This window comes from Mytilus galloprovincialis, chromosome 6, assembly GCF_965363235.1.
Source record: "Mytilus galloprovincialis chromosome 6, xbMytGall1.hap1.1, whole genome shotgun sequence".
Lineage (NCBI taxonomy): Eukaryota > Metazoa > Mollusca > Bivalvia > Mytilida > Mytilidae > Mytilus > Mytilus galloprovincialis.
The window spans coordinates 60,840,967-60,857,433 of NC_134843.1; the positions used below are offsets into that span (position 1 = coordinate 60,840,967).

Below are 16,467 nucleotides of genomic sequence, written 5' to 3' on the forward strand. Positions count from 1 at the left end.
CTTTACATATTCAAAAAAAACTGCTGAAAGAAGCTATGTCGGATCCAGGGTGGGGGGCCTTTTGTGGGGAAAATGTAATTGATTATATAGGCATTAATTTAAGCATGACTATAGCAGACCCCATCTTACAGCAGTCAGTTATTCTGTATAACACTACTAGTTCCAAATGGGATCAGTTAAAGTAAGCTTTGGCTACCAAATGATGTGTGTGAAAAAATATCACAAATGCTTCGGAATACCACATATATATATCCATCTTGTCACAGAGGTATAAGAAACACCAGTCAAATATCTGGTTTGCCATTTTTCATTAACACAATAATTAAGTTAAAAAAATCATAAAACAATTAATCAAATTGAAAAACTAAAGATTTTCCAGCAATATATAAAAAAACAAAAAAAAAAACCTCATAAAAAAATATCTTACAATAATATTGTAGTAAGTACCCTTTTAATAGCATGTTCAATTAAAACTGGAAAAAAACCTTCCAGTTTTAAATTCTCACATTTTTTGCTCAATGTTACATTAACAGTCATTGACAATTCTTATTTGGTCCTGAGCTATATCTCTAATCTAACAAAAATGACAAACCCATTATCTAACAGACCTGCTGCTTAAACATTCATTCAACTTTTTATATTTAGAATAACATGACATTGTAAAATTCATTTTAATAACTTTTCGACTTTTTCCTGCATAAGGTTGTTAATAGCCCAGAACAGGTGTACACATTAGTGTTTGCCTGATTTCTGAGGGCAACTAGATCTGTTAGTAATAATGATCGTAAACCAAAGGAAATGTGTAATGGTTGTACAATTTGACACAGGCAAAAGATGAAAATAATTCAATGTATTCTACAAACACTACACAAGTTTAATAATACACAACAAACTATGCATTTACATCAACAAATGAACTGAGGAGATTATCCCAGAACACAGCCATGAGACAAAACTCCTGACCTGGTAAATCAGTTTTCAACATCTATTCAATGTATAGTAATAAGTTTCTTTTATTTCTTCCTTTTTTTTCTACAAAATGACCTTTTTTTATGAATAGTAGTCTCTTAGCCCAAGTATAATTCATGACTAAATACAAGACATATTCACATTAATGCAGGTCTGATAAATTTCAAAATCAATGCATGTCTGGGAAGAGAGAATTGAAAAATGATTGAAACCTTGTAATTTATTTAGTACAGATTTTTCTACAACATTAGTCAATATGACATGTGCAGTCTTGAAAGACACTGTAGTATAAAAAAAATCTTTCCATTTTACAAAAGTACAAATAGCAATAAATAAAAGTAATACATGTAATTCACCGAACAGTATTAAAATGAGAACAGAAAAATGTAGATTTCTTCATTACGAACAGTCCTTCTGTTTCTTTTTGTATAGAAAATTGCTAATTCCTAAGGCACCGCCTAAACCAAATCTCACAAAATTCTCTCCTACCAATGGTCCCATTGCAAAAAGTCCAACTTCATGATTGCACTGAAAACTATATTGGTCCACATCTAATGGATTAGGTTTGCATTCTATTGGATATCGTGGTACAACACCCAAGTTTTTGGCTTCGTATGGGAGGTATGATAAATCGGGACGAGATCCTATTAATATCACAGCCATAGATATGTCTACAGAAATAATGTCTTTGCTATCGGTTGACTCTAAAAGTGCGTTTTGGTCATCTTTTAATTCAATTAACTGATGTTTGCAGTAGGATTTATACAGGGGGTCAGATATCTTATTTTTCATTAAGGCATGAATTCTGTGGTATTCAGGGTAAATGCCTGCAGGCAGCTTCTTGAAAATAATACTTGGGTCATTAGGACCTTTCCTAAAAACATGTATCACAGAAACGTTTGATTCTAATGCCATAAGTATAGCGTCTGCTGCACTCAGACCAGACCCTACAATCAAAATGGGGTCTGATGCAGGATATTTCAGTCTGTCCGCAAGGCATTTTTCAAAATCTTGCAGTGTATGCACAGCATATGACAGATTTTCACCTGGTATATTAAGTCTATTAGAAATATCAAATGTACCCGTTGCTATGACAACATGAGGTGCCATATAACAAAATTCTTCATGTAATTTAGTTCCACGTTCTTTGTCTGTAGTTGAATCATTTTCAAAATTTTCAATGTACCCTCTTACTTCCCACAAAAATGGATGGTTGTCCTTGAAGTTCTTGCAACATGGCAACCTTTCGCCACTTTCTAAGTCTATGCAAGATTTGAAATCAAACACTTTTCTCACTGAGGTAACTGTATGATTATTATAGAAGGAATTCAATTGATTCTGTTTCACAAAACTGGTATAGTAATTTTTAACATCTGCTACACTGGCACGATTCCTATACACTTGTTCGTCCTCTTTTCTGTGAAAAAATAAATAAAGTTGTAAATTTTAATGCAAGCCAATGATTTTTAGTGATTCCTGTTATCTTTATATTATTTTCCAAAATTTCCGCTTTTTTCAAAATCTTGGATTCCAATCTGATATTAATGTTTAGATGAAGAACAGCAATAAAAGTGTTGTTTCTATGGTATACCGTTATTTTCTGATGTATCACAACATTAAAGGGTATTAATACACCCACTTAAAGCATTAGGGTATAAGGAAATAAATAATCTGTGGTCTTAGGTTCAATATTTAAAACATGGTTAAATTCTGGGCCATGATTTTTTTTATGTCAAATTCCTCATAATCCAGCAAACAATAAATAATTTCAATAAAGCACTGCAGAAAATGTACTGGTATTTAAATAACTTATTCCATATATGCTTTTGTATATGTGTCATTTAAATGGGACACCATAGTATACAAAGGGTATGGAAACTATAAATGTTTTCTATCATGATTATATTTAAATTTTTGTAACTGGATTTTAAAACATTTTCAACAATGTAAGTTTCATCCTTCTAAACATGGACTTATAATTGTATTGAATCATATATAACTCAGTGATCATATTATTAGGTCTATTTATACATATTTGTCTATACCTTGGAAAACACACTTGACAAAAATCAATAACTTAATACTTTATAAGTACATAATTCAATGGTATTTTGTTAATTTATGTAATCAAATGGGGCCTTGAAAAAAATAAACATGTACTTTTCTTGCAACTCCAACTTTGACTTACTGTTACGGTAAACTTAGAGGAAAAGGAGATTTAAATTTAAGTTGTATCCATGCAAAGACAGATTAAAAAAATCATACACCCACTTAAAGCATAAGGGTAGATGGAAATAGTTACCCTGTGGCCTTGGGTACGGTATTTAAAACATGGTTAAAATTTAGACCAAGATTATTATTATTTAATCTTTGTTCATAAATAAGACCTTTTAAAAAGACTCTTGTGACAACACTTTAGGTAACATTATAAATAAATTTTCTGACATGGGAGAAATCGATGTCGATAACAGATATATATAATTCCTTATCAATGACATTTAAACTTTGGGTCACAAGGTCACAGATCAACAATGCGTGATACCCAGTTACCTTTATACTTTATAAAAATTAAAAATGAATGTCTAAATGAATCACTCATTTCTGCTTAGTTTTCATCTTGTGTTCATCACAAATCAAAAACAATGGACGAATGCACAAAAAGATTTAATCATAAAATACCCTACATTGCAGCAAGTTCAGCATCACAAGTTTCACATTTTCACTTTGATCTACATGATAAAGATAAATCTTAACATATTTCAATTTACATTTTTCACTTGGTAATTCCTGATTCATCCCTAGATACATTTCAAAACAAAGCATAAACAGTTCCTACCAATGTTTTATCTTAATATCAATTCTATTCAAATATAAAGGCAAAATTACTCAGCGCTTGCCTCTATTTTTGATAAAAACTGCCTAATTTTTATTAATTGTTAGACACTTACATGTGATGATTCATGATCCAGTCTTTAAATGGAAGAGACGGTAGCTCCATCCAGTTGGCTAAACTTAACGTCTGCATGTTCCCATCCATTTTCTGTAAAATTGATAAAATATCACTAGATATCCAATTTGAAGGTTGGACAGCATCATGTATGAGGAATAAAATTTGAAAAACTTACAAAACAAATAAACAAACTGTATGTATGCAGAAATGCAATATAACCATTATATGAATTTTTTGGGCAAGCAACTTTCAATATTTGTTAATATAGAAACATAACCACAACATAAAATTATCAAAATTGGTCAACTATATTTCTTGAATGATCTTTGCTACATGATTAATTGAAAAAGAGGAACTGGTACAGGTACTCCGATAAATAATTCTGTCTTACCTGCCAAGCTCCTCCTGGTTTACCCTTTCCAAGAACTATGTGATTAATACTGTGTTTGGGTTCATGTTTCCATGACAACAGAGATGGATTGTCAACTCCCATGTCAGCATCAGGTCGACAAAGGTTATCAAAAAGCAAAGCGGTGGGGTTAGATGATCTCCCATCTAAACCTTCAGACAGATACTCCAAGTCCTGAAAAAAGGAGAAATAAAGAATGTGAATACTGATTTGCCTTAAAGAGCTACAGACTTTTATTTAATAGAGCAGTTTATTTCTAAAATGTGCTGTCAAATTTAAGGATACATTAATGGGATAACCAATTAGGTAAGTGAACAAAATGATGTAAAACCCAAGCTGCAGTTTCTTTCACAAAAGATCTAACTAAATATCTGGTAGGTTATGAACATTGCATTATAAATGACTGTGGATTCATTTATTTTCATGGGATCCAATTTCTGTGAATTGAGTAAAACTTGCATTTTCAATAATATTTGATTTCATGGTTTCTGCATACAAGCCTATATGTATTTGTAATTCTTTTAACATTTGAATTAGTAGATCACCTGTATCCACAAAACCCAAGTAAATTGGAATCCAGCAAATTATAATAAATCCACATAGTACTACACACCTATTCTCAGAATAAGTGTCCACGGTTGGAAAATAATTTCTAATTCAAAAAGTTGTAACAAACATCAATATTTATATTTTATTTCAAACATAAGCATACAACAAATCAAAATGCAAAACGGCAGATCTCAACCAATAGAAATAAAAAAGAAAATACAATGCCAAAATATGGGTATAGAGTATGCTGTAATCTACGTTTCAGGTACTTATGCATAGATTCAAATGAATAGTTCAAACATATTTTGTAAATTTGAATAGTTTTCAATGGCTAAATAAACTGATAATAATACAGTCAAATAACTGTAAAAGTTTCTCCTCAAAATTCCTATTAAAAAAAAACATTGGATCGAAATATAAACTGATAAAAATTTGGTATAAAACATGACAATAATATGACAGCTTACATTTTCAGTATTAAAAAACATGCTCAGTGTATGCAAACACTCTACATGTTGTGTATTGCCTCTCATCTGATGAAAAAATAATTACTACACATCTTTTTAAAATGTTTTCATAACAAACTTGGATTGCCAACAATGAAACAATAACGTAAATTACACAAAACTGTAACGTATCTTACAAAGAAAAATTCTCTCATAATCAGGATTGTTTCATCCTTCTTCCTGAATTCTTTCAAAATGTATGAAAAAAGAAATATTGTAACAACATTTTGGGTGTTTTATCATTAAACTGTAAATGTTTTACAAATATAACGTAAATTACACTTTATAAAAAAAGAACGTTCTTTCTTGATTTTCAGTTTTTAAGCATCTGTTTAAGTATTAGATCTTAACTGTAACAAACTACAGGCATTTCTATAGTCCTGAGGATCAATTTCAAAGCTTCGACCACTCCGTCCAACTTTATTGGGCTCTCTAATGTTACACAATATGTCTGTGACCTGTAACCATATTTTGTCTTCTGGATTTGGCCATTTATACAAAGGATTTCCAGTATTCCTTCCTTGACTTGGCCGCAAAAAATTAACTTGACATTCTTTATCAGTTTCATCGATGTCTGTTATTTTTCCAACGTGCCATGCATTATCATATATTGCCGCAACAAATTGGTCGACGGCGATGAGTATCTCAATCCTGTCAGCTTCGACTTCAGCTGTTTCAACATGCTCATTTTGATTTATATTGGCCTCTTTTTCTGGTACTACAACACGACCAGCATTCTCTCCTTTCAATATGTTTGACTCTGAGTAATCATGGAAATTACCTATCAAACATTCCTCACAGTAACAGGAAGTCACGGTCGTCTTGACTATACCTTTAGATACACCAACCACACAGTGGACCTGCATTGTTCCCTTCAATGGAATTATGTGTTTGTTGAACTCTGAAATCTCTAACCTGCTATCTGTGCATTCTGTTGAATTGTAATAAATGTATTTAGCACTCGTGTGGTGCTTTTGCACTCTTTCAAAGTACTCAGGTGCATCCTGTACTGTTATTTTTCCTTGTCTGACGGCGAGGTCTGCGGTACGTTTTGATGTTCCCCCAATGCCATCGCATGGCCCTTTTCCGTGCCCGGTTTCAAAATAGTTCCAAATGGCATTGACACCAAATATATTTTTATGATCAGACACAATGTAGAAGGCCGTCTTGTTACGATATTGTGAACTTGGACTATCTGTCCAGTAGTGAACAACCTTCAGATTATTGACATGATTCTTTATTTCAGACAAAAGCTTTTGAATGATGGTATAAACAGATCCTATGTTGTGCCCAAGATCGTCGGAAACGAAGACATAGTTTTTATGTTCAAGTTCCTTCTGTTCGTTCTTGAAATAAACAACAACTGGATGTAGGGTAACAGCACTCGAATTCCAATATGCACTCTGAACTTCATCGGCTGAAGTACATGAAAAGTTTTCGGCAAAGTCCATCTGCACGATTACATTTTCACACGGTAAATTTTCTTTCAGATTGTTTAAGGCTTGGTATTGAAGTCGAACTCTTGACACGTGTTCTTGAAAATCACGAACTTGAGTATGTACAATTGAAATGAAGCTGTCCCTTGTTTCCTCTCTCTCAACAATTTTTGTTCTTTTTTTGCCATCTGCCATCTCAACCTTTTTCCACTGTTCATACCTGACATTTTCATTTCGAATTTCTGAGAGTATCTCTGGGAGTGGCTTGTCTTTTAGCTGCCTTACAAATTCATCGGGATTGATGGTTACGTTGGCACCTGACGTTTTCATGTTCTTAAGGGCTAACGCCATGTTTTGGTGCTTTTGGCAGAGGCATTTATTTCTACTTAAATGTTTGGTCAGGCATATATGCTTTGGTCTCAAACGACAGAAGGTAGCAAGTGAAATTTTCTTCGGTGACTCAGTTTTGAATTTGAGATGCAAAAATAACATGCTGTCGTTAAGAACTCTTTTTTGTATATGACCGGTTTCAGTTTTCTTTTTATCGTTTTTGCCAGGCATCATTCTGCTATTATCGTCTCTTTCTAAGAATGTGACGACGTCTCCACGAAGTATTTCTCTTGATTCTACACGCTTCCTCAATAAAGGAAAAGAGAGCAATTTGTTGGAACACACTGTGGCCTTGAAGTGATGACGTCTTATTCCGGATTTGATGCCTAACATTTTCTTCATCTTGTACTTCTTGATTATTTCTCCGTTAACAATTTTCTTCAAAACGTGTTTTCCCTTCAACCCATTTGATTTCCAAGCAGCCCCTATCTCTTCTGTTATAACATTTGCAAAGAGTAGTTTTTCCTGGATCTTTTTTGGAACCTTATGTGGTGTCAGACCCTCTTCTCTGATTTCTTGTATAGTTCTTTTTCTAGGTGTCAGAGCAATTGATGTTGATGTAGAAGGGCTATTTCTGGAGGAGGATGATGTAGTAGGATTTCTTATGATAGTTTGTGTTTTCTTTTCCCTGTTTATTAATCTCTGATATCGCTTTGATACGGTCCTAATTTTTCTATTGAGTAGTTCATTTTTGTCTGTCAGGTCTGCTATTGTTCTTCTATGTTTGGCGTTGGCACGATTTACTCTAGTTCTGGTTCTTTTCTTTGTAGCCAGTGACGGTAACTTAACTATCAATTGTTCAGTCACAATGTTAACTGTAGATGTGACATCTGATGATGATGATATTTCTGAACATTGCTCCAAGTTATTAGCTACTGTTTTGGTTTGCTCCAAATTATTAGCTACTGTTTTGGTAAGATTCTTTTTCTTTAGCCTATGTTGTCGAACCCATTCACGAACCTTTTTACGCCTTTCATTTGCCTTTCTTTGTGGCTTTTCTTCTATTGGCACATAGTATCCTTTGACTCTTTCTCTTTCTTTTTTAAGATAAGCTTCTCCTTCTTTCTGTTTTTTTCGCTCTCTATAGGCTTTCTGAATTTCAGCCTTTGATTTTCCCATTTCTGAAAATAAAATAAAATTTGATTAAATCAACAGAACACAAATTAACTACAGCATTATAAAGCCAGCTATCTGAAATGATGGTAGAAATTCTTTGATATACTCTTAATAAGAATGCGTAATCTACGTTATCAAGTTGTGTAGTCTACGTTATAACATTTTGCACACGTTAAATGAGAGGATACTTGGAAATTAAATAGCAATGAAGCCGTTAAAATAACGATAAACACCCTTGCTGTTGTTTACATTCTTTCAAAACATGTTTGACTTGACACAGCAAAAGAAATGTTATAAATTATAAGCCTTTCTGTAGCCATAAGTAAGCTACGTTATCAGGGATTCAAAGGAGCAAATATGCAATATATTTACACATCTGGATACACAATGGAATAAGTTTGCAAAATTCATGAACAATTATGTCTATTTTTATAAATTTTTGGGATGCTAACTTCTTTGTACCTTATTTGTAGTCATAACATTCGGACACTACTGATCACGTAAATTACCAATTTTTCTAGTGTTTTTAAATTGAAAATACATGCTGTAAATGCTTATAGCCTCTAATGAATGCATCACAAAAGGTTTGATAAATATGCATTTAACTTTATATATAATCTTGAATCACAACGAAAGACAATATAAACTCCTTACCTGAATTTAAGCTGAGTATTCCACATTCATATATTTTGAAAAACCTTGAAGGTCAAATGACGCTTTCCTTATATGACGTCAGACGAAATATGAAAACAAAGAACCACTGGCGGTAGAATAACGTCAAAATTTCCGTACTAACGTCGCGTTTTATTGTCATATTGTATAGCAGGTAACGTAATTTACAAAACGTAAATTACAACCACCATCTATTTTCAATTTTTCAGCAAGTTCTAAAGCCTCAAATCTAAAACACCGGGTATTTAATTGGTCTTTACAATAAGGTGTACCTTTTAAGGCAAACAATAAGCATTAATTCACATACTTATGTTAGTAATCGCTATAACGTAACTTACAAGCTTATAGCAACGCTCGTTTTCGGTTTCATAAAATGTAAAAAAAAATATTTCAATGAATTTCAAGACAAAGTTTGTACATATGTTTAACAGCAATACTTTTAAAATAAGTTTGGTCTAGTTAACATTCGTTAAATACTATATGTAGTAAAATTGTATAAATTTTAAGCTTAACAACGTAGATTACATAGTTTTCGGCGACATCAGAAAAAAAGGTGTATTGAAAAAATGTATATATTTGAATGAGAACTGTTTTTTTCACTTTGTTGTAACGTTAATATGCTACAAGAAAACACTTTACATTGTTCAGAACTATAGATTGGTTTTTATTTGGCAGTTGTTTCATTATAGCCCTATGCCTGGCGACATGCATTTTTGGTGAAATTAGCGTACTTTCGACACTAAAATTTTACTGAACTAATGTAGGCAAGTCAAATAAATTGATTGAAATCATTAAATTATATATATCTTCGTATAAAAATCACAATAATTGACAGATATATGCTGTAATACTCCCCTCGGGCATCAGCGACAAGGATTTCACAAGCGTGGACACTTATTCTGAGAATAGGTGTACAGATATCTATAAACAAATATTTTGTATATAGAGCTAGACAGTGCTGTAGAATAAAACTGAAAGAGAGCACTGAAAAAATACCACTGTATATCATACATGTTTTTGCAGCTATAAGATCAATATCTTAGTCAACATATCTGGAAGTTCTACAAAACTGAAACATCCTCAATCAAAATAAATTATTCGCATACCTCTTCAATTATTGATTTATTTTTATCCAGCTTCTCTAATTTTTTATTCAAGTAAACATTGGAATGGGATCCTCCATTGTAATAGGGACGATTTCCTGACAGGAGGAAAGACAAACAGATCCCTGATGGTCCATTTCCTGTAAAAAGGATTATGTCTTAAAAAACCTACAAAATGTACAAAAAAATACTCATCATTAGAAGTTCTTGAGTCCAATTGTACACACATACACACACGTCCTTAGTTCTTGATTAAGAAATACTATTTTGGTGTATTATTAATTTAATTACATTAGAATGAAGAAAGCTGTGTTGTATCTGGAGATTTGGGGTCATCAATTTCAATTGATGATTGCAAATATCTGTTTCATTGTTCCACTACCACATCTCCAAAATATTCAATTTGAAACCATCAAATTGTTGATTGATGCCTGCAAATCATAAAATACAATACAACCAACACATTTTTTTTGTGGCTTTTGAGTCACATAAATCTAATGCAACAAAAATGTAATTGGTGTGACCCAGATGATATAAATCTTACCAATAATAATGACATCTGTGCAGTCCTCACTGTGAAGTGTAGCAGACATATTGAGGGTGTTTCCTGCGAGGACTCACTTAGTCAATGGAAAGGGTTTCCTAGACCGATCAATGTTGACAACACATCTCAACTGTGTCAACACCACCTGAAATAGATAGAATATTCTTGTATAAAGAAACTGATATGAAATATATAATGATCCAGCTGACAAAATCTAAATATTTATAAAAATATACAACACAATTTAAGAAAATAATTTCGGCTATAAAAAATGCATCATACAAGTTTTTCTCCTCACAAATGTTAAAAAGATTTTTTACCATAAAAAAAACCCATGTAAGAGTGAGTAGGGGACGACATCAGAAGTTCAATGAAGGATAAAAAACTTAATTCACATATTTTCACTGACCCCCCCCCCCCCCCCCCCCCAAACCCCCTCTTAACTTAATTTGGGAAAAATTGATTGACCCATATAGATATATGTAAAAATCAATGTCAGATAACTACATCTTGCAGCAGTTCACCCCCCCCCCCCCCCCAAACTATTTGAATTAAGTTTTTTTTTATCTTACATTGATCTTTTGATGTTGTTCCTAAGATATCAGTAGTTCATAGATCACAGAATTTAAAACCGCGTTATCAATCTACCTCAATTTTAAAATACATGTAGAGGATCTTTCTACAGTATTAAAATGACTTGTAATAATCAAGGATTCAAAAATTTAATACCCCTTACAAAAACTAAATTTGTTAGGAGAGAATTATTATTCGATTATTAAATATAATAAACGTATCAATTCCTGTATCAATGTACCTATATCTTAACCAGGATGTCAAGAGTACAATTATTTAGACTACTTATCAGGTTTCTAAGTTTAACAGATAACAAAAAGAGGAATTTGACTTAAGTTACCTCCAAGGTCAAATAAAGAAAAAGATACATTAGTAGTTAAGCTCACATAGCCCACACCCCATATAAAGTGTTTAAAGGTTAAACTGACCCATTAGCATAGTTTTTTTCAGTTTACTTTGAGATATAATTCTTTTCCTTTTTGATTTTAGATGGTAATATTGTGATTAAGTTCTTTGATATAACAAAGAGATGTGGTTTGGTTGCTAACGTGACAACTACATATTTATTTAGTTTTTACCCAAACATGTACACACCATAGATCAAAGGACAGTCTTTGAACTGGTATCATTTAGTTTTTGTGTGTAAAAAAAAATATTTAAAAGTTTTTTTTCCTAATTTGAGTTTTTATTCTTTCTTCTATCTATTTTCTGTAAATCAGTTGATCGAGATTAAAATGAGGATGATTGATGGCTCAAAAAAACATTATACATGTAACACTTTTTCATGCGAACGTGCATATTAAGCCAGGAACCTTGCAAGGTAGTCCCTTTTAACATCTTAGCATTTAATTTTCGCCAAAGAATCTGGCATTTATCTTTAGTAGTCTTTATCAAATTCAGTCACATATAACTTGCCTTAATTAAAACCTCGGCATACATCATAGACAGATGTGACTTCTTAGGTTGAAAACTGTGTGTTTACCTTTTTATGTGTACCATTTTTTTGTTATTGTTTTGTTTGATTGTTACCTTTTTTCTTTCTTTTGTAAAATTCTTATTAGAGTAATATGGATTTTTACCTCTAACTAATAAGTATATTTGATCAATGTTGATATTAGGAACTGTACCTTTAATTTTGCTCGCATTTGCAAATCTTTAAAAAGTAAGGCACTGTTAAATATTTATAACTAAATGAAAACTTATCAAGCAAATATCGCTATAAAAGTGCACAGTATATATACATAAAAGGCTCAACACATGAAAATAACAGCTAATGGAATCATTATGGTACAATAGCTCTGACATATGTTTTTATATCAAAATCAATACATGACAATTTTCTATCCATTGTATTTGTCCTGAATTGCATTAACAGCTGCACATATTGAGAGGACACATGTACAAGTTAATTTTTTTGTACATGCATTCATCATGTACATACCATGGGCAATTATTTGGAACAAGGACGTCAAATATTGAGTCGGCATTGAACTGTTATCCCAAACAATAACATGTGGATAACAGGTCAGCTGCCTTTTAAGCTTTGAAATATCAAATATTTACAGTGCGAACTATCAATATTTTACTTTTATGAAAAGTTTGTTCTGTACATACAAAAGTTAGACAAAACCCTCTAATGACACAGATACATGTTTTTAAGGTGGGCGACCACTAAAGGAGAAGGTTCACGAAGGCTTAAAATTGGCCCTAAATTTTTAATGTTTTTAAATTGGGCCAAACAATTACAAATTTCAAATATAAATACTTATGATAAGACTATTAAGACTAAAATATACTTTTTTGGCACCTTTCTTTAAATTTTTAGGAGCTATGACCCCTTAAATATACATTATTTGTATTTTAGATCATTTTTGGTCAATTTTGTCCAAAATTTTAACAGTTTTTGGCATAATTAACCTTGGTCGCCATCCACGATCCAAAGAGTTTTTATATTGATGAATTCTATATCACATTGGGAGTCTTTTGGTAACAAAACATTTTGGATCGTAGGTGGCGGCCAAATTTTTCTTAAAGCTTTTAGGTCTGAAAATTGCCCAAAATCATCAAAATTTGACAAAATGTTCAAAATGGGCCTAATTTGGAGTGAATGATGTACTTTTATGAAAGGAACTGATTTATTGAGCATTAAGACTTTTGATTTAGACCCATTTATGAACCCATTTATGAACATATTGGTGTTTTATGATAAAGTTGATATTTTAGGCCATTTTGGGCCATAAGTGAACCTTGTCCTTTCAATAATTGTTAATGTTCTCCAAAGAAGCTTCTATACAGAATTTGTATACAATTTATCACCTTGTCAGTAAATACAACCGTGACATATAACTACATGTAAACAAATGATCCAGTAGATAATATTTCCAAGGTTAATAATCATATCTCCTCAGCGTTTTTAAAAGGTTGAAAGGATGATGAGAATATCTTGGGTGACAAAAAACAATAAACTGCTTCAAAAGTTATTGTCTGTAAAACAAAAGTCTTCGGACAATGCCGACATGATCGCAATATACGACCAGAAAATTTCATATGAAAATTATTCCTTTACAATATAATTATAATTTGATTTGCAGTCGACAGCCATACATAATCCTATCTTTTCCCTAAGATTATTTATGTATATTATATATATAAATTACCTCACAAAAAATAAATAGCAATCCATAAACAACTTACACAACTGATAATAACACCCCTATTCTAAGAAATCTCAATTTTTTAAAACAAAAAATCCCAGTTGTTAATTGCATCAGAAGTATCTTTGCACAACCTCTTTTCTGGGAAATCATGTGTTACAATGATGTTCTTTTGTTTTATCATTTAAAAGTGTCTTCTCAATAAATATATTTTGAATTATTACTTGAGAGCAAGGACAATGTTAAAATACATCATTCTCATTTGGAAAAAAACTATCATCATTATTATTTTTAGTATTATCTTTAATCTTTTTATTATAAATACATAAAGGAATAATTATCTATATGTGGCTGCAGGCCAACCCTTCCTTAAATAATCTAAAGGTTAAACAGTACAACATCAGAACAAAAGGATATTAATCATATGATTTATTTAATACACATCCTATGTATTGTTGTTTGTTTATTTTTTATCTAACTCAAGTGTAGAAAAAAAAATGTATCTATTTTGCTTTGGAAAAATAATTTTCCCACATATTGATCATCTAATCAATGGCAAAGATTGCAAAAATCATTTGGCATGAATACTTGCCAGGTTGCCATCCAATTGTTTATTTTTTATCTAATTTGAGTGTCAATATAAAAAATGTATCTGGTTTTACTTTAAAAAATTATTTTCCCACATATTGATCACCTAATCAAATGGCAAAGTAAAGATTGCCAAAATCATTTGGCATGAATACTTCCCAGGTTGCAATCCAATTAACATCCAAGACAATTCCTCAATTTATTCATTCAAATCATAAAGGTGTTTCCTTTAAAATCTCAACACCTGGCATTCCATTGAGAAAAAAAATATTCTGGAATGTCGGCTAAATTTTTAAAATTATGTTAAAATTATCAATATTTGCTTAAGAATTTATATGTTTTAAACTGAGAAGACATGAAAAATAAAATTATCAAAATCATCAAAAAAAATCTTTACAAAAGGATATATAAAATGAATGTTTTTTATTCCACAAATTATGTTTTTTACACCTTTTTCTATCATATGTCCTACTTATTTGACTTACTGTATCAAGCCATGCTTCATGTTAGAAATAGCACACAAATATCAATACATGTAATATCAAATATTCTGACACCCAATCATTTTCTAGAAATAAACGCTTAGCTTGTATGCATAAGCAAACACCTGACAATTGTCCTAGTTATACAAATAATTTAAACATAATTCAAAAATTTTACAAAGATTTTAGTTACCATGTTAACTATGGATGGTAATTCATTAACAAAAACAAATATTGATAAAAGAAAATTCATCAATCTTACCTGGTCACTTTTAATGTTGACCACGTGTCACTATCCAGACCACTCTGTATGGAAAGTGCAAGTTACCATAACAAGTCACTAAAACTCAAATTTAAAGATTAATAAATCCATTTAAACATTTCTCCTTTTAAAAGCACCCCCGCTTTAAAAAATATGAAACAGGCCGTCATGTTCTACATTATGACCCAGTCATATAACAGAACATTGATTTATAAATATAGATCTCCTAATTATTGACTAAGGCCAGGAATCAATCATACAAAGAAATATCCGTAATCCAAACTTTTCACGAAGTTAATATTTCAAATTGAAATACATTTTTGTAAAAGGTTGACTTAATATTAATTAGAGCGAGAAATTCTATAACATTACATAACCATTCTTTATTTAACAATAATACGGAACTTATAACATGTATAAAGAATGTTATGAATTTACGTCAGCTTTTGGCCAGTTTAAAGTATAAACCTGTAATTCTGTACTATTTTAACAGTTACTTCGATTGGGCTCAGTCACTGAAACAGCATCACTTCATTGATTAACCAGAAAAAAATTAAAATAGCAATTTGATGAATCAAATTAAGACTGAAGTGATATGGCTTTTTTACCTCAGGAATAGATTACCTTAGCTGTATTTGGCAAAACTTTTAGGAATTTTGTTCATCAATGCTCTCTCTTCAACTTGGTACTTCATTTGGCCTTTTTAACTTTTTTTAAATTGAGCGTCACTGATGAGTCTTTGTAGACGAAACATGTGTCTTGCGTGAAGACAAAATGTAATTCTGGTATCTATGATGAGTTTATTTTTACATATATTCATCGTTATCTGACACAAATTCCTTTGAACAAGTAACTACTGACCTATATAACACAAAAAATGTAAACTATAATATTTATTGTGCACATTTTAACTTTGCAAACAATGCACAGAGAAAAAGCACAACAGCATTGCATTTTCACGGAAGGACCATCCATAGATTAATTAACAGCCAATTTACCTGATAGTTTTACAAAGAAAATGTGAATTAATAAAGAACAGACCATAATTTATGGTTACAGGTCATACTGGTCCTTTTAGAGGCTAGCTGAACTAAAAAGTATAGGTCAACATTAAATGATATCACCGATAATCAATATTATAACCACAAACCATGATCACCTCATTTTTATTGTCAAGTCCTTATTACCTTCTATTAGGTTTTATTTACTGTAAAAAGTAATCTTTTGAAGTACAGATGACTATTGATTTTCTTCACAGAAGATA

At 31.5% G+C, this 16,467-nt stretch overlaps 1 protein-coding gene across 2 annotated transcripts; it reads right to left on the reverse strand.

The window, feature by feature from the left end:
- Nucleotides 1-853: 853 nt before the first annotated feature.
- Nucleotides 854-15,343, reverse strand: LOC143080029 (oxidative stress-induced growth inhibitor 2-like). 2 transcript variants are annotated; one of them, XM_076255673.1, is made up of 6 exons: nt 15,204-15,343; nt 10,645-10,789; nt 10,104-10,240; nt 4,311-4,502; nt 3,918-4,009; nt 854-2,386 (listed from the first exon to the last, which is right to left on the reverse strand). In XM_076255673.1, the coding sequence occupies exons 2-6, from the start codon at nt 10,691-10,693 to the stop codon at nt 1,369-1,371; spliced, it is 1,488 nt and encodes a 495-aa protein (XP_076111788.1). In that variant the 5' UTR covers nt 10,694-10,789; nt 15,204-15,343; the 3' UTR covers nt 854-1,368. The 2 variants fall into 2 exon arrangements, with proteins under 2 accessions (XP_076111788.1, XP_076111789.1); XM_076255674.1 differs by lacking the exon at nt 15,204-15,343 and having other exon boundaries at nt 10,104-10,268; nt 10,645-10,780.
- Nucleotides 15,344-16,467: the final 1,124 nt, after the last annotated feature.

Coding starts and splice junctions, on each gene's coding strand:
- LOC143080029 (XM_076255673.1), bottom strand. CDS start 10,693: ATGTCTGCTACACTTCACAGTGAGGACTGCACAGATGTCATTATTATT. Junction 4,010..4,310: donor AACCAGGAGGAGCTTGGCAG/GTAAGACAGAAT, acceptor TCAATTTTACAG/AAAATGGATGGGAACATGCA. Junction 2,387..3,917: donor TGGATCATGAATCATCACAT/GTAAGTGTCTAA, acceptor ATTTTTTCACAG/AAAAGAGGACGAACAAGTGT.